At 34.4% G+C, this 19,070-nt stretch overlaps 1 protein-coding gene across 2 annotated transcripts; it reads left to right on the top strand.

Annotated features, from left to right (window-relative positions):
• Positions 1-1,648: 1,648 nt before the first annotated feature.
• Positions 1,649-11,550, top strand: GCP4 (GAMMA-TUBULIN COMPLEX PROTEIN 4). Of its 2 annotated transcripts, XR_003606043.2 has the most exons (17): positions 1,649-2,013; positions 2,146-2,413; positions 2,474-2,610; positions 2,963-3,061; positions 3,929-4,049; positions 4,680-4,946; positions 5,140-5,220; positions 5,315-5,398; positions 6,735-6,821; positions 6,944-6,999; positions 7,098-7,295; positions 8,022-8,247; positions 9,372-9,460; positions 9,904-10,057; positions 10,828-10,950; positions 11,029-11,265; positions 11,355-11,550. XR_003606043.2 is itself a non-coding variant. In XM_028081464.2 (16 exons), exons 1-16 carry the CDS (start codon positions 1,865-1,867, stop codon positions 11,095-11,097), a joined length of 2,208 nt encoding a protein of 735 aa, XP_027937265.2. In that variant the 5' UTR covers positions 1,649-1,864; the 3' UTR covers positions 11,098-11,550. The 2 variants fall into 2 exon arrangements, 1 of the variants encoding a protein (XP_027937265.2); XM_028081464.2 differs by having other exon boundaries at positions 11,029-11,550.
• The last annotated feature ends 7,520 nt before the right edge of the window (positions 11,551-19,070 follow it).

Here is a 19,070-nt window from a genome sequence, read left to right as displayed (position 1 = left end):
GTATTTATATGAAAATATTAGAAAATCAATTTGCCATAATTATTGTTTATGTAGATGACATAAACGTCGTTGGAATTCCTAATGAGTTCACAAAGGCAATTGATTACTCAAAGAAATAATTTGAGATGAATGATCTTTGAAGGGCAAAGTCTTATTTGAAATTAGAAATTGAGTATTTAAATAAAGGTGTTTTTATACATCAAGAAGCTTATATAATTAAAGTGCTTAAAATGTTCTAAATGGACAAGTCATGTCCATTATGCACTCCAATAGTTGTGAGGTCGTTAGATGTTGATAAAGACTCTTCTTAGAGCTCAAGAAAATGATGAAGATCTTCTTGGTCTAGAAGCATCATATCTTAGTGTCATAGAAACACTAATGTATCTTGCGAATTATACTCGATCTGATATTGCATTTGCTATAAATTTGTTAAGCAAGATATAGTTCTTCAACTACAAGAAGAAAATGGTTTGGAGTAAAACATATACTTCGTTACTTTAAGGGTACTACGAATATGAGCTTATTCCATCCAAATGATTCAGATTCAGACCAATGGGTTATGGATATGCATGTTATTTTACATATTCTTACAATGTCACAATGGTTGATCACAAACAAGATGTTTGTTCACATGTGGTAGCACAATGGTTTCATGAAGGTATATGAAACAAACCATAGTAGCAACATCGTCTAATCATACAAAATTATGAGGAAAGTTGTGAATATGTTTGGTTAAGGTTTATAATTCAACATGTGCAAGAAACTTGTGACTATTCCCGAGAAAGATGGAATCAACAACCATATATGAATACAATAGTGTATTGTTCAATTGAAAGGATGATATAGATATCCAAAAATTCGTTCATATGAAAATATGACAAGTCTATTTGTAAAGTTTTTGCCAAGAAAAACTTTTGAGCAAATGACTCACAAATTCGGACTCTGTCACCTTAATGATGTAAGTTTACATGAGGGGGAGAATTAGAATATGTGATGAACAGTATTAAAGAATACAGAATGTTGTACTCTTTTTCCTTCACTAGGTTTTTTTTTATCCCAAAGGGTTTTTTCTAGTAAGGTTTTAACGAGGCACATTCTTTATCAATGGATACTCAAGGGGGAGTGTTATGAATTAATGATTGTCCATTGATTTGATACATTTACTCATATGATTCATTAATCTTTATGGTAAATATTTGTATTAACTAAATTGATTTGTTTCCTTTATGGATTACATATTGTATCTATAAATAGGACTCTTCCTATCAATAATAATACACACATGAGTTGCTCCCTATTCTATCATTCTCTATTCTCTCTTGTTTCTTCTCTTCTCTATTATTTGTCGTCATTCTCTATGTTATTCGCTTTATTTCATAACATAATCGTTGAATTTTTTTTACTATTGTCTAAAATGCCTATGAGAGAACTAGCAAATAATTGTTTTTTTTTTAAAATGAACCAAACTGAATTGCACATTATGTACATGTTTAGTTAAAGAAAAGCTAAAATAAAATCTTATACTCGATACATTAATCATCAGAAAATTATATAATAATATATAATAATAATATATATATATATATATATATATATATATATATATATATATTATTATTATTATTATTTTTAAAGATACAGTAAAGCCACCAGCCGCAGTGTTCTGGTAGTGGTTTAAGTTTTGCAGGAAAAATAGCTCTTCAGCTGCTCAACGCTTTTCGAACTTTTACTTTGAAATTGCTTCACACTTAAAACAGATTTTCAAATCTGTGATCCAATCTAACCCTTGTTCTCCAAAAGTTCAAATTTCCTCAACGCATTTGTTTTCTCCACAAGGGATAGGTTAAATTCTCAAGAGACAACGATGTTGCACGAGCTTTTGCTAGCATTACTGGGCTACACCGGTGACTTAATCGTCGACCGGCGGGACCACCTCACCGCCGAAGCCCCCATTTCTGACGAATGCACCTTCAAGCTCGCTCCCGACATCTCTTTTATTGACCCAAGCGACAGGTTCTAACCCCATCTTTTAATTTAATCTTTCTTTTGTTTCTAAACCCCAAATTCAATTCTTTTACTTTGGAGGGTAATTTTTAATGGGTACGGTCAAAATTGAAACTTTCTAATGGATTGTGTTGGGTGCAGGGAACTTATTGAGAGGATCATCGTGTTGGGGTTTTATTATAGGGAGATGGAGCGGTTTTCAGCCAAGTGCAGGAATTTAAGTTGGATAAGGTCTGCGAATACGAATCCTTTAGAGAAAAAGGAGAAGGGAAGTGTGTATCGTAGGGCCCTAGCCAATGGCATTGTGGAAGTGCTCTCAGTTTATAGGTCTGCGGTTCTGCATATTGAACAGAAGTTATTGTCCGAAACCATGCCTATCTTGGCGACAGTTACTCAGGGCCTTAACAAGGTAATTTTTTCTGTTTTCTCTTTTCAGTTTATTCAGACATTGATTTGATTTCTTTTCCAGTTTTTTTGCCTTTTGCCTCCTCTTTACGAACTCATCCTGGAGATTGAGCGTGATGATATTCGAGGAGGTCAACTTCTTAATCTTCTGCATAAAAGATGCCATTGTGGGGTGCCTGAGTTACAGACTTGCATGCAAAGGTATATGCAGTTCTTTTTTGCATAGTGTTCTAGGTATTGTTACGATGCGGGTTATGTCATTCCAACTATGTTATTATTAGCCTCTAAATTTTGCTTTTGTATTAGACTAGTAGTCAAAAAACACCTTGGGTGTTTAATTGTTAAGTCATGAATGTTTTAATTCTGTTAGTCACTACAAATCTTTAATGTAGTATAAAAAATATAGGTGTGAATGTTGGGTAGGTTAACGGTGGATATCATTTTGGGACTAATTTGTTTTTTCTCATCCTTAAAACATCGCATCAGTCTTCAGCTTACACCCTGGTTAATAATTCTTATTATCTTTTTTCGGCTATTCTTGTCCAAAGCTTAGGCTTCTTTGGCATGGACACCAGGTCATGTATAACCAGCTTGCATCGTGGATGGTCTATGGGATTCTTCAAGACCAGCATGGAGAATTTTTCATTAGGAGGTAACTCGATATTAACTTTTAGTATGTCTACTGTTGATATGCATTGAATTGTGTGTCAAAACAATTACAGGGGTAGACTGATGTGGTGGTGTTATATTGCAAAAATTGTGTTGAGAGTAAGATATATTTTGTTAATAATCCTGGACATCCAAACTTTTTGAAGGCAGTTGTCGAAAATATTTTATTTCCATGATTGATGTATCATACTATTAAATTGGTTATAAGTAATGACTATAGTAATTATTATTATTATTATTAACATTATTATCGATCATTGTCATAATTTATCAAAACGATTGTAGCCTCTGCTATAATTCAATAGTTTCTGTTATATGCTATTGTCACCATGATTGGATATTGACTAAATAATACTTATTTGTTTCATCTGTTATAATGTATGGAAACATCTTATATCATCTTGATCATATCTTATAATGTTTCACCTTTAAGATTAGCCTATTTTCTCACTAACTTTTAGGATTAGTTGCCATATTTCATCATCTTATGATTGGTCTCCTGTTAGTAGGAGTCTGATTAGTATAGATAAAGGATTAGTACTCTACTTTTTATGATCATATCATAACCTTATAGCACATCACGTCATACCACCAAAATCATCAAAAGCCGAAGGGCTTTATCACCTCTTATCTCTCCCTTCCAAACAAGAAGAAAACTATGCTAGTAAAATATATGGTGTGTTTGGTACATGAAAACTAATTTATCTGGATATCAGTTCATCTTCTTCACTTCTTTTAAACTTTGTGATTATTTGGTGGCATTGATAATTTCTGGTTTCTTAGGTTTTGAGAACTTTTATCTGCGATTCCTTTGTAATTATCTATTTGACCTTATTCATTTGGTTTTCAGGCAAGAAGATAGAGATGTAGGAAGCAACTCATCTCATCCAGATATCTCTGAAAAGTTGGCACGCATGTCAATCGATGATGCATCATTGTCTGATTGGCACTTGGGCTTTCATATTTCTTTGGTATTGTTAGCTAATTCTGGTCATGCCATGACTATTTCTTTTGAGTGTGTTTGTTTCAAGGTTTAAAAGTTTATTCATGAGAATGTGAGCTTTGGAATTTAATATTCTCATGTTTGTTATAATCCATACAAAAGTTTTCCTATGTCCTTTTTCGGACCTGGAAAGTAGTAATACCTTGTGTTTTCTTCATTTTTGTTCCTATACTAGGGTTGGGAAAGTAATATTTCCATAGGAATTTGGAAAATTGTTTTCTAACCCAATTATAGCTTCTATTTCTACTCTTAATGATTTTGAATTTTAAAAGATATTCCCAGGAATATTAAAATATAACCCAACATATTTTTTAGTTTACTCAGGAATAGCATTTTTTGTTAATAGTATTCTTGGGAATGTCATTCCTTGGTATGAAATATTCCATGAAACAAACGTCATTTTTTTCATGAATATTACTTGGCGTTTGGTAAGCTCACTTTAATGTATCAATGAATTCCATATTTCATTCGTTAGTGAATTGGATTTTGTCCAGTTCAGTTCAGGAGTTCTAATTGTCCCTAACCTAACTTTATAATTGACAGGTCATCAATGGTTGTTGTGTACAAATTTTACTCTTTATACATTTTTGTTTTGCAGGATATGCTGCCAGAATATATACCTATGCTTGTTGCTGAGTCAATTCTTTTTGCTGGAAAGGCTGTTAGGGTTCTACGAAATCCAAGTCCTTCCTTCAAGTCAGGGGATGCTGTGCATCCTCAAATGCCTAAAAGTTTGCAGAAGATACATGGATTAGCAGGGCGTTTTCATTTTCATAGGGAACCTGCAATTAATATGGGAATAGGAGATGATTTGCTTCCACAAACTGAGGCAGATAAGATTGAAGCAATGCTTCTGAACCTAAAGGTTTTCATGTCCTGCATTTCATTCAATCTCATAGATGCTGATTTTCCAAAGCTGTTTTATTAAATAGTTGGATTTTTGACAGCCTTTTATGTGTCATACTTCTTCGGTTCTAACTAACTGACTAATTAATCATTCTTTTACTATTGACATTTCTGGTTAGTTTCTAGACAAACTCATTATTTACTTTCCACAGGAATCATCTGAATTTCATAAAAGATCATTTGAATGTGCTGTGGACTCTGTTCAGACTATTGCAGCCAGTCATCTCTGGCAGGTGCTTAACATAAATCATGTGGTTCATGTATTTTATTAATTTTTGGACCATTTCTGTTCAGAGCCTTCAAAATCTATTCCGTGCATGTCTGCAGCTTGTGGTTGTACGTGCTGACTTGAATGGCCACTTGAAGGCATTAAAAGACTATTTTCTATTGGCAAAAGGAGATTTGTTCCAGGTAAAGCTAGAAATATTATCTAATCTATACTAACATTTTGAATGGCAGTGAGTGTCATTATGCGAATTTTGTTTTAGTTGTGTTAGAAAAAAACTGTTTATGCAATGAAAAGTTGAGGTTGGGGCAGGGAGGTTATGATCAAGAGTGCTTACCTTACCACCATTCCAACTCTCAGTTCACAACACACTACATCTGATGGGCATCTTTCCTATTTAAACCATTGGACATGGACTGTAAAGTTGAACTTTGCCCACAGACCCAACATATACCCTCATGACCCTTTGCACATATCAGGGATGTCAATGATATGTTTTCTCCTTTTCTGTGTCCCTTTTTTTAACCCTTGAAATTGATTATGGGCACATTTATTTTAAAAAGATAATCACTTTTTTGGGTTATGTGTTAGTTACAAATAATAAATTTTTTTTATTGAAATCAGAAGTTATTTAAAATAAACTCGCATAAAATCAATTATTTAATTTTCAAAAGTGATTTTTTATTGTAGACAAACATAGATTGATTTCAGCCATTTCTAAAATCTCTGAAAGATAATCGCTAAATTATTGTATATCAGAATCACTTCTTTTTAAATCTTTAACAAACTGGTCAAATATTAGTTTTATCATAATTGTTGTGTGTGTGCTTGTGTGCATGGCCATATTGTTTTGGTTTGTTATGTGTTAGTTACAAATAATAATTTTTTTTTATTGAAATCAGAAGTTATTTGAAATAAATTCTCATAAAATCAATTATTTAATTTTTTCAAAAATGATTTTTTATTGTGGACAAACATAAATTGATTTCGGCCTTTTCTAAAATCTGTGAAAGATAATCGTTAAATTATTGTACATCAGAATCACTTCTTTTTAAATCTTTAACAAACTGGTCGAATATTGGTTTTATCATAATCTGTGTATGCGCCTGTGCGCATGGCCATATTGTATGACATTATGATTAATCAGTCAATGTCTAGTGAAATTTATGGTAGATTTGTAGTTGATATATTATGGTAGGTAGGTGAGTTTCTCCCTGTCATTTGTGGATCTCCAACTTCTGCATTGTTTTTTATTTAGGAATTATCTATTTTGTGAATGGTAAAATAATTCTTTCAATATGTATATTGGTTTGATTTATGAACGACTAAATAATTCAGTTACAAATAAGGAGATGTTGCAAATTGGTTTAAACTTTAAGCTAGAAAATTAGCTGTGTCTCATTTGTATGCCGTGCCTCGGATATGCATCAATTACTCACTGAAGCTCAAACTTCAGTTTGTCTTGAAATTTTAATGAAATTATACTGACGTCTTTGATCTACTCGTTATTTTCTATGCAAGTGTTTCCTTGAGGAAAGTCGTCAGTTAATGCGACTGCCGCCACGCCAGTCAACAGCTGAAGCTGATCTTACTGTCCCATTTCAGCTGGTCTGTTACCTTATGATATGAATGAATTTTTGGCTTCATGCCATTCACCAGTTAGTTACATCAACATGTTCATATTCTTAGACTCCTTAACGAAGCTTAATTGCTACTCCTTTGAAATGCAGGCTGCATTAAAAACTATTGGTGAAGAAGACAAATATTTTTCTAAAGTGTCCCTGCGGTTAGGATCCATATTCATTATTTTTCCTTCCATTTTTTCTAGCTTCATGCTGAGCTGTTATGAACACCGTGTGCTAATATGTTTTCTTCCTCCTTTAGGATGCCTTCTTTCGGAATCACAGTTAAACCTTCCCTAATAGATTTACCAAAGCCAACCTCTTCTGTGGATGGTGGCATTGGTGCTTCACTTTCAAATGCTTTATCAGAAGTGTCAGTAGATGGTTGGGATGGTATTGCACTTGGGTATTCTGTTGATTGGCCTTTACATTTGTTCTTTACTCAAGAAGTCCTGTCTAAGTAAGTTACCACTGCTAATGTCCTGCGGCCAAGGGCTGATTCTCTTGTCTTGTTATTAATTTTAGCTATACTAGTTCTTCTAAATGGAAGCCCTTTATGGTATAAAACTTCTTAAAATATGTCATGGCTTCTTCGGTATACCAAGTGTGCAGGATGTGGAAATATTACATTATAATAAGGGCCACTGGTTTAAGAGATATATAAATATTGTTTATATGTAGGGGATATATCTTGTGAGACCACTGATTTAGTTTTACTATTAAGACATGAGGACCATTGGAAACTCTCGCTTAAATGGTCAAGACCGAAAAAAGTGCTTATAAAAGTCACATGACTGTGTTTAAATCTTGACATTTAATATTCAATAATCACTTTATCAGGATTTGTTCCCTCCCTCTCATATGAAAACAATGCTTTCATATTATGGTATTCTTTGAATAAACTTCTTCATAAGCACTTATAGAAGAAAATGAATGAAAGTTTTTCCAAAAGTTAAAATAAACTCATGCGCATCATATTCTAGAGAAGTTACATGAGAGCATTTATAGAAGTTGAAGTGCGCAAGTTAACTTCAACTTATGGAGAAACTTAGTTTAGCTTCATATATTTTTTCTTTCAGAAGTACTTAAGGAGAACTTTATTCAAATAGGGCCTATATATCTTAAATAAACTTATTATGTTAGTTCTAGGTCAATAAATATTCTGCAAAATTAACACTTTTAACAGGTACCTTAGAATATTCCAATACTTACTGCGGCTCAAACGAACACAAATGGAGTTGGAGAAACTATGGGCATCTGTAATGCACCAATATCATAGTGATTTTGCCAAACGCCGAAATGATCAAGAGAAGAGCTCAGAAACCCAGCAGAAACAACAGAGATTTCGACCAATGTGGCGTGTCAGAGAACACATGGCATTCTTGATCAGAAATCTCCAATTTTATATTCAGGTTGTCATTCACATCTTATCTTTGATATTAAATTTGTTCTGTTGCTACTATAAATACTATTTAAACTTTGAAGTAATTGTGGGATTAGTAAACTAGTTCAGCACTGCTATATTTTTTTTGATTCATGCACTCGGGCGTAATATGCTGAATTACTAAGAACAAGTCATATGAACATGTAAAAACTTGTATTACAAAGCATTCACACGCAATTAGGCAAATACCGTCAAATGTAACATAACCAACATGTCCATTGTCCAACAAACATAGAGAAGCTAGTTTAGAAATTATAAAATAGGAGATTTATATCTTATCCTAACTTTTTGGGATCTGTGAAGAAGCATGAGAGACTGATATGAATCTTGTGGAGTACTACACCCCAAAAGCTTAGCCAGGCTAGACACCATAGTTGGAGATTCCAAGATCTTGTACATTCCACTCTAGAATTCCATACTCAAGTCTTATACCTTGCAATTGGATCCTGAAATCCCATTACGCCTTGTACCCTTGTTCCACAACAGTTGACTATGTACTATCCCTTTGACTACTCTTGTACAAAGACCACATTACCATGTCACCACTTGTTTGCTGTTGAGAGGCATTGTGAAAAGCTTTTATATAAATTGATAAAAACTTAGGGAGTACCACATCACAAAAGCAAGCCAATCTAACTATAGTAGTCAGAGAGCCTAAGGCCTTATAAATCCCGTACCTTTAATTTGAGACTTGGGTTCTTACCTTGCAATTTGATTTTAATAGAGAAATGTCTTTTGTTTTTGTGTTGAGCACAATTTTAATACCTAGAAGTGGAATTGGTAATCTTTTAGGGCCAGTTAAGAATTAGGAATGGACTTGGCTGGTTATTTTGTGATTCCATGGACTGGGCTGGTTAGAATTTGCAGGCTCAATTTTAGTCCAAGTATTCAATTTCATGCTCAAAATTCTAGCTGCCAAATAGGTACTAAATGAAAGTTATTACTATTAGCAAAAAATTTCAATTTGTGTTTGGTTTTAGCGAAAAAAGCACACTGATGGTGTCCTAATTACAATTTTCTCGTGAGTACTGTACCTTTTTTACAACAAAAAAATGTCTATTTCACATTTAAAATTGTGCTGTCTTTTTGCAGGTTGATGTGATAGAGTCTCAATGGAATATTTTGCAATCTCATATTCAAGAGTCTCATGATTTTACAGAACTTGTGGGCTTTCATCAAGAGTAATCATTTTTGTATTGCATGCTTTTAGTGTTTACAGTCTTGCTTACTGAGCTATTTCAACATGCATACTCTGAAAACCAGCACGATCATGGTTATCCATATTAAATACAGCTCTTTTTGACCATTGACTCAGTAGGGCAACTTTTATACTATTGCTCACGTACAAGGATCATATTTCACTTTTTATGGTCAAAGATAACTTTGGTTTCACTCTGCTTCTATTGTATACGGTTAGTAATAGTAGATCAGAATAAAGCTTCTTGTACCCTGAACCAGTGGTTTAATGAGAAATAGGGACTTAATTAATCTGAAGTTGATTCTCTTTGGAAGTATGTGTTAGGTGCCTCGATGGTTAAACTGTTGTTGCTTTATGAATGATAACTCGCTATTTTACTTTGTTGTATTCCTTCTGGTGGCTATTTGACTTTTCTGTCTCCAACAGGTATCTGTCAGCCTTGATTTCACAAACTTTCTTGGACATTGGTTCTGTGTCGAGGATACTGGATAGTATCATGAAGCTTTGCTTGCAATTTTGCTGGAATATCGAGAACCAAGATAACAGTTCAAATACTTCTGAACTGGAACATATAGCTGAGGTGATATGCGTTGCTGGTTTTGTTTACCAAATAATTGTACAGGAATAAGTATCTAAAGCCGTTATTTCCCCCATACAATCTTATATATTAAACGTAGTAGGCTCAATCATGTGAGCATTTTTAATTAAGAGAAAAGAAGATACTAATTTGTGATCATCTTATTCAATCTGTCACATGTGATATTCAGGCTGTAATATTATGATATATTTTGTATATGATGATAAATATGTGAATTCTTTAGCTGTAACTTTTAGGTCTACCATAAGACAGACTGAATTGGATTTGAGGAACTTCAGAATGGACACAGTATTAGTTATCTACTCTTGAACTTGTCTGGTAGTAGTTAGACAAAGTACAATATAGTTGCTTCTTTATGGTTCTGTCCACAAACTACCTTTTTTAATGGAAGGTGGCAAAAATTTATACGGGAATGTTTACTTGAGACCTTCTATTTCCCCTCAAATATCTGAAGTTCTACCTCATTTGTCATTTTTTCTCTAACTTACTGTGTCAAAAATTGAAATTTTCTCTCTTCACTTCAGACATATTCATAGAAATTTACTGTACCTGGGGCTAAATTGCTGAGGCGGGTTTGTATTTAAATGCAATCTGTTTGTAATGAATAAAACCGTCCATTTTTCCTCCCTGTTTCAGTCGATTGGGCCTTTCCAAATTACTGGTTTCATTCTATATTTTGTATTAGATTTCCATCCTTTACTGAAATCTATCGTTTCTATTGTTTGCTTTCTCTAATCTAACATCATATATAGGAATTCAACAAGAAATCAAATTCCTTGTACACTATACTGCGCAGTAGCAGACTTGCTGGAAGTCAGCGAGCCCCGTTTTTGAGACGATTTCTCTTGCGATTGAATCTGAATTCCTTCTTTGAGGTAAAACAACCGGATACATACTTATTCAGGCTATTTAGATCAGTATTTCTTACTGTTTGCTATTTTGTCCCTTAACAGTCAACTGCAAGAGGAGTTCTGAATGTTGTTAGGCCACGCCCTACACTTCCTGCTTTAAACCAACAGTAGTATCCATATCATTCCACCACAATTTCAGAGTTTCTTGCATCTCGGGGCATTTGGCATGTGAGCTTCCGTGGAGTGACAGAGTTTAATGTTGGCATTCGAGTGGCGATTGCTGTTTGACATCATGCATGTGTCCTCTGAAAGTCAATTGCACATTCCACTTGCTATGTGGTTCGTGATCCTAGCTGATTTGATTTTAATGTAAAAACTGGTCAGTTTGGTAGTGGTTCTCCATCCTTGCTGATTTTTTTTTTATTTAGTGGAAGCACTGGCCAGTTTGGAAGGTGGTTCGTGCTTGTGCTTTTGGTGGCTGGTAGAGATGGCTGTTGCTGTCTCTGCCACGGTGTTGCATTTTGTTGATGTGAGCAGTGATATTTGTGTATAGTGTAATTGATTTATAAGATTATTACTACATGCAATACGTAGGTGATCCAGCGTGGTTTTTGTTTGTTCCAAGATGTCTTTCTGTAATGAGGTATCACTATAAGGAAAAAAAATAAGGAATAAAAACAACTATGCAGACAGAATATGGGAGCTGAATTTCATCCTCATTACGCCATTATCTCTGCAACAAGCTCAGTAACAGAATAGAGCAGCAATACAGTGTTAAAAAAAAAATCTGAAGGACTGAAAGATCCAGGGGGAGAAAGATCATGACAAAATTTCATTCCACACTCTAGGTCCTATTACTTATTCCTTCTGCCAATGAAAATCCCTCAATTAAGTGTTGGTTATTTTGGGTTGGTAGCTCCATCTCATTTCCAATTCCTTTTCTCTACGTGCTTCTTACCTTCTCTTCCAACGAATGATTCTTTTACCCCTTCTTGCCTTGTTACAATGCCTCCCCTTTAAATTAACCTTGTCCTCAAGGTTAAGTTCTGGGAAAGTTTGTTGCAATGCGGTAGTATCTTCCCATGTAGCTTGCTCATCCTCAAATCCTTGCAACTGGACTAGTTTTTGATGTACTTGTACTTTAAACCTTTTGTAAGATTTTTGCAACTTTACCAAAACGATGTCACCAATCTAAAATTCCAGTTGTCTCTTTTTACCTGCAAATTTCTTCATATGAGCTTGAGCTTTCAGTAAATTACGCTTTAGTTTATGAAGTGTAGTGTCTTTGGTTAAAAGCTTCTCTTGTAATGACACCGAATCTGCTAGGTCGATTGTATGCTTAGTCGACTTTGGCGGGTGACTCCTATAAACTACCTTAAAAGGTGTCAAACTAGTGCTATTGTTGTACCAGAATTCTGTCCAAGATAATAAGTTATTAGGGGAATCATGAATGAAGCATCGTAGGTACATTTCAAAACATTTGAATCCCATTGAGCTTAAACGTGTCGTCAAAGTGATTAGTAAAAACTTTATCTCTTTTTGAGACAATAGTCCTAGGAAACCCATGCGATTTAACATGCTTAACAATTACCTTAGCCACTTGTTTGCTGGTATAATCCGCTTTCATAAGAAAGAAATGAGGAGTCCAGATTCTTTATTGATTTTTTGGGTGTTGTCATTTGCTGAGCATTGAAAATATATTGTATTGATATTTTAAATATTTTTTAATATATTTTAAAATGTCAAAATTAATGGTAATCAATATATTATGAAGATACAATAGAAGAACAACACAAAAAAATTAACAGAGAATCCAAATTTAGAAATGAACATATTTTGAGAGTCTATCAATCACTACTAATATCACTATGAAACCATTTGATAGTGGAAGCCTTCTGATAAAATCCATGCTTAAATCTCCCAGTCGATAGGGTAGTGTCACTTTTGGCCTGCTGACATAAGCACTGGTGTATGAAATCTCACATCTTTTAACATTCCCTTCCAATAAAATTGAGTCGAAATTCTGGCCAAAATTTTGTCCACTTTCGCATGTCCACCTAGCAAGGAAGTATGATACTCATATAAAAGTTGCTTGATCAAGGCATGATTATCAAGAATCACTAATCGACCCTTCCAATACAATAATTGATCCTGTATTGAGTAGTGAGGGTTTGGTGCCTTGTTTTGTAAATATAAGTTCTTTATAGGTTGTAAGTGAAGGTCACGACTTATAACCTCTTTCAATTCATCAATAAGGTGAAGTTGTTATTTTGACCAAGCCTTGAAGAATGACCCGGAAAGGGAATCCGCAACTAAATTGTCCTTGTCTAGGTTGATATTCAATGGAAAAATCATATCCCAACAACATATTGCAGAACAAAATATTGTTTGTTCGGACATTTATGGTTAAGAGAAAATATTTCATCACAAGTAAAACAAAGATCCTTGTCATGTCTTAAGTGTCTTTCCGTAGAAGTTAACTTTCAAACATTGTTTGTCTTATAATTTGGCGATGGTAATAATGGAGTTAAGGTCGTGGATTTGAGGGAGGCGCCTTCTCCATGCACCTCCAAGGCTTCTTCAGTACCCCCAAATTTACCATTTTATCCCTAATTAATTTGTAGGTGCAGTGGGTGAAAACGGGTGGAGGAGTAGTAAATGAAATTTACTGCGACAACTATTTTGCTTGTCTCTGCACCCCCAAATTATTTCATACCTTCTTTCTCTCTGTTTCTTCTCCGTTCCATTTTGACTGTGGTCCCTTCATTTTAATTTTCTCTGCTTCATTCTCTCGGTGGTCCCTGGTCCGAGGTTCGTGTGTCCTTGAAGGTCTTCCCCGAGGTTCAGTTTCATTCATTCTTTTTTTTGGCAAGCTCTCCTCTTATCATCTCTGCAGGTTAGACTCTTCTAGAATGTTTTGGAATTTGATTTGAATGGTTGAAATGTTAATATCAGTTTTGTATTTTTTTTTTCATTTTTATTCTGTGAAACAGATTTCGTGATACGTTTCAAGAAAAAGCAAAATGGATTTCAAAATCCGTTTGGCAATTTTTAATTTTTTTTTCCAGAAACGGAATTCGTAATCCGTTTCAGAAAAGTATGAAACGGATTTCGAAATCCGTTTCATAAGTTTCCATGTCTTTGTTTTATGAAACGACTTTTAGGATCCGTTTCATACATTTTTGAAACGGATTTCGAATTCCATTTCACAAATTTTAATTTTTTTTTCTAGAAACGGAATACGAAACAGAATACATGATCCGTTTCAGAAAAGTATGAAACGGATCCCGAAATCCATTTCATAAAGTTTCATGTTTTTTTCTAAAACGGATTTTAGGATTCGTTTCATACTTTTCTGAAATGGATCACGAATTCCGTTTCTGAAAAAAAAAATTGCCATCTTTAATGGTAATTCTGTCATTGATCACGCATTTTGTTTCATACTTTTCGAATATTGTGCATAATAGGTAATTCTGTCATTGATTTAATGGACTGGGTCTAAATTGATAAGTCTTATTTTTCTTAGGATATCAAATTTGCCATCTTCCATGTTAGTAATGAGATATTTTGCATTTTGAATATTTTTGCCTCCACCATTACCACGAAACTCTCCACATCTCCCTGAACCTCCACGACCACAACCCACCCAAGCTCGCCTCCACCACCACCCTCTCCACCAAACACCGTGTCATACACCACAAGCCTCACCACCATTGAGGTTTCTGCCTCACCGGAGAACCACCCACCTCACTGCAACGACCATGGCAGAACGTGAAACCCCTCACACCAAAACGTGACCACCATGGCAGTCACCTTCATGACAAAGATCGACGCCACCTCTGCTGCGAAACCACCGTGACAATGACGAAGCCATCGTGAGGCACTCCCACCTGCAACGCCACAACCTGAAACGCCAAAATAAAAATAAAAAAACGAAACGAAATTCATGAAAGCAAATTTTTTCATGAAACAAATTTTGATATTCGTTTCATACTCTAGTTTCGGAGCTGTCGTCGGCAACAACGAGAGGCGTTCAACCTCTTTTGTTCTTCTTCTCCATAGGTGTGCAGTGGAGGTTCTTCACCACCTCCATCATATGACAGACTGCTGCCACCGCGAACCGCGATGATCAGAAGCTCCGTCATCATTGCTAAGCGACCACCTTATCTCCACGCCAACCACAAACATGGGAGTCCCACGGTTCGGACAGATGGAAGGATTTTGATTTGTCCCTCAGTTTCTTATTTTTCTCTTTCATTTTGTTGATTAATTAGTGGAAGTTTGATAGTGGAGGTGAGATAAGGATTGGTGATTTTTTGGTATTTCTAGAATGAAGAAGAAGGTGGTGATGGTGAAGGTGTTGATAATGGTTGTGATTAAGGTGATAAATTTGTGGGTTAAGGTTATGTGATATAATTTATTAATGTGTATTTGGAGAATGAAAAGATGATGAATGGGTTGAAGATTGAGGTGGAAGATGGATGATGCAGCAACATATTGACAGTATTTCTAGAATGGAGATGAAGGTGGTGGTCTATGGAGGTGTCGAGGATGGTGGTTTGTTATTTAATTGGTGGTTTGGAATGGATGAAAGGAGGAAGATCTAAGTGAAGTTAGATTCTCTTGTAATGAATAATGGTGCATTGGTTTGGAGGTAGAAGAATGAGTCTCCATGATTTCCTGGAGATGGTGCGGAGATCAAAACCCCACCCCTCCCCTTTGGTTTGTTTTTGGTGTTCAATATGAAGATCCATGAGTTGTCATGGTCATGATGAATGGATAAAAGAAAAGTGGATAGGTGCCTAATGGAGGGGTATGGAGAAAAGAATCCAGAGGGGACGTGATAGGGAGTCTTGGAAGAAATAAGATTTTTGATTTCTTATAAGAATGAAGATAGTTAGGTTGAAGCGTGAGTGTGACAGAAGAAGATAGATTAAAGATGGGGATGAGTTGAAGGAGAAAAAATGTTTTCAATATTTATTGTGGGTCAACTTAATATTTATTGCAGGGCAACTTAGGAATTATAACATATGTTTGGAGGTACAGGAGAATCTATTGGAGGTGTAGGGAGAAGCTCCCTTTGAGGGATTGTTGTGTAGGCTGGGATATGGTTGGGGCTTGTGTTTTGGAGAAGTTGGTAGAGAAAGATCAAAGTTTAGTGGTGTACTTTTCTTTATATAATTTGGTCAAGGATACACTTATGAGGAGTGACATGGATGCTTGTACAAGGACATCCCTTCACAATCCGACAAGGTTTACTGAGTAACTCCCTGCACACTATTAGCTAGAGTGGTAAATTGGATGTAATAAGCCTGGATATCTATCGCAACACATTAGAATTATCAAAATCGGAAAAAATCAAGCTTAACGCTTGAATTTGGAATGGTGGATTATTCACACTATTCCATGCCAAAGAATTTGGAATGGAATGGTGGAATGGTGGTTTAATCTGGAATGGGGGTGCATACCCTTTTCATGTCATTGAGGCCACAATCACCTACACCTAAACATCAAGGGAACAAAAGCACAAGTGATTTCTACATGCTCTAGCATACTTAAGAAGTATTTACAATTATTCAAGTGGAATAATGGATGGTCGATTCTTTACATTGTACTCCTCCGTCATGTTTGGCTTAAAGAACTTCTCCAGTTGACATTTATGACTCCTCCGAAATGAACCAATAGTTTGCAACACCTACTTTTTACCACATTATTCTATATCAAACTTTGACTACACCAAAACATATTTGAATTAACATTATATCAAATAAGAAATAACTAGTAAAATATATCAATGATAAGACAAAAAATGATACCTTGACTATTTTCCACATATCCTTCAAATTATCTTTCAACTCTCTCCAAGTTGTGTATGTCAAAGTAGTAATGTGTGCAATACATCAAAATTGTGATAGTGCAAATTAGTATCCCAATATGGAAACTCAAAGAATATATTTTTTTTGTCCATGGATCAACATTATTTATTTTTCACTTTTGAGCATTTCCAAATAAATTCTATATTTCACATATTTTTCCAATATAGTAGACCATAATAATGGAACCGAAGTAACTCCAAATTCTTCATGGCCATAAAAAAACTTCTTATTTTTTCACCATTTGTGATTGGAGTCCAAAAATCTACGATGACCCATGTGGCACATCTTTTTTACTTTTCGGCAAGTACTTTTCCATGCATCATAGTTACACATAAGGCATATCAACTTTCCACTAGTACACTAACCCGATAACATAACATAGGTTGACAAATAAGTTACAATCCAAAATAATGCAACTTAAACATTAAAATGTTGCTTACTATATAAGTATCATAAGTTTAAAATCCTATCTTTAATAACTTCTTTAACTCATCAATTAGAGGTTTTAAATAGACATCCATGCTACTTTTAGGGGAAGAAGGACCTGGAATAAGTAAAGATAACATCAAATAAAGTTGCTTCATAAAGACCCATGGAGGTAGGTTGTATGACATTAGAACAACTTACCAAATACTATATTTGCTGCTCATTGTCTTAAATGGATTAAAATCCATCACTTGCTAACCCAAGCCTCATGTTTCGTGGATCCATCGCAAAATCAAGATGTAGTGAATCAAAAGTTTTCCAAGCAAGTGAATATGTAAGATTCCTTAATTTTCCATCATTAGTATGATTCTTCCCATGCCATTTCATTGAATCAACCAAATTTTATGATATATAGCTTCTTGATCCTCGATTTAAGGAGAAAAAACCTCAACACTTTGGCTGGAAGTAAAGGTGAAGCTACATTGCAAAAAACTTTTTTCTTAGAATTTAGACCCCATCTCTTTATATTTAGAAGTGCCACACATGGAGCATGTATCTTCATTCTCATGCTTATTCTAAAATAGGATAAAATCATTGAAGCAAGCATGAATTTTTTCATAACTACAACATAACTCTTTGATTAAGTATTTGCAATCTTGGAATGTTATTGGCAATGAAAAGTTTTTAGGAAGAAATTATTTGATCAATTGTAATAACACACTAAATGATACATCGTTCCATCCATAAAGATTTTTAATACATAGTACATGAACAATGATTGATGATTTTGAAAAAAAAAATTACAACTAGGATATGTTTCTTGACTACCATCATATACTATTTTGTATATCCTCACAATTTCTATATCAAGCTCCTCATCTTCATTCAAGATGTCATCAAAATTACACTCAGACATCATGAAAGTATCCCCTAAAAGGTCATCAAATTATCATGCATATTACCCATTTACTAGGTCTTTACAAGTTATACACATAATTGTACAAAATAAATTTCGTACAAAATTTAATTGTACAAATTTTAACTATACCAAATTTAATCATATAATTCAAAGTGGAAGTAGTGGAAGGTCATCCAAGGAATGTAGGTTTTGGGCTATCACAAACATGGGACTATACGAAGGTAGACTTAAGAGCCCAAAGTTTTAACTGATATAGATTAAAAAAATTCAAAAGTAGGATGATAGTGATACTTTTTATAAATTGAAAAGCTAGTCAATCATGTGCTATTTGTTCTAGCTAAAAAGTACTAAGATTAATCAATTAGAATTTTATAATTATAGGTCTTCACAACTTGTACAAATAATTCAACAAACTAAAATTTGTACAAAATTTAATCGTACAAATTTTTATTGTACAAACTTTAACTTTACAAAATTTAATCATACAATTTTTTTAATGTTTTGTCTAACACATTCTCTTGGTCTTCACAGGTTTATAAATAATGGAGTTAGAGAGGGAAATGAAGGTAGGAGAGAGCGGTGTTTGAAATGCAAGAGTCTTGGTTAGAGAAACAAGTAATGGTAGTGTCGTCATCAAAGAAGAAAGTAATGCTGATACGAATAAACTATAATGACCAGAACTTGTACGCTCTCAAGTGGACCCTGAATCACTTCTTTCTGACTCTAATCTTTAGGTTAGTTCTTGTGCATGCAAAGTTCAACCCCTCTTCCTCTTCCTTTGTTGGGCATGGTACGTATCTTCTACTATTATCTTCTATTTTTTTCTTAGTTCAATTTAGAATCCCTTCTTTGGTGTATGCTGGTTCTTGTGGATGACAACTATTCTAAATTACGGTATGCGTTGACAAGTTCAAAATAAAGGA

This window comes from Vigna unguiculata, chromosome 7 (genome assembly GCF_037176805.1).
Source record: "Vigna unguiculata cultivar grain cowpea cultivar isolate G323 ecotype 2 chromosome 7, ASM3717680v1, whole genome shotgun sequence".
Classification (NCBI taxonomy): Eukaryota; Viridiplantae; Streptophyta; class Magnoliopsida; order Fabales; family Fabaceae; genus Vigna; species Vigna unguiculata.
Note: the sequence above shows the minus strand (reverse complement) of the source record. Positions and strands in the feature narration are given on the sequence as shown.

What these genes read in the sequence shown, in the direction of transcription:
- GCP4 (XM_028081464.2), top strand. Translation starts at nt 1,865, where the DNA reads ATGTTGCACGAGCTTTTGCTAGCATTACTGGGCTACACCGGTGACTTA. An exon ending in TTACTGTCCCATTTCAGCTG is followed by an intron (nt 6,822 to 6,943) that starts GTCTGTTACCTT and finishes TTTGAAATGCAG; the next exon opens with GCTGCATTAAAAACTATTGG. An exon ending in CTTGTGGGCTTTCATCAAGA is followed by an intron (nt 9,461 to 9,903) that starts GTAATCATTTTT and finishes TGTCTCCAACAG; the next exon opens with GTATCTGTCAGCCTTGATTT.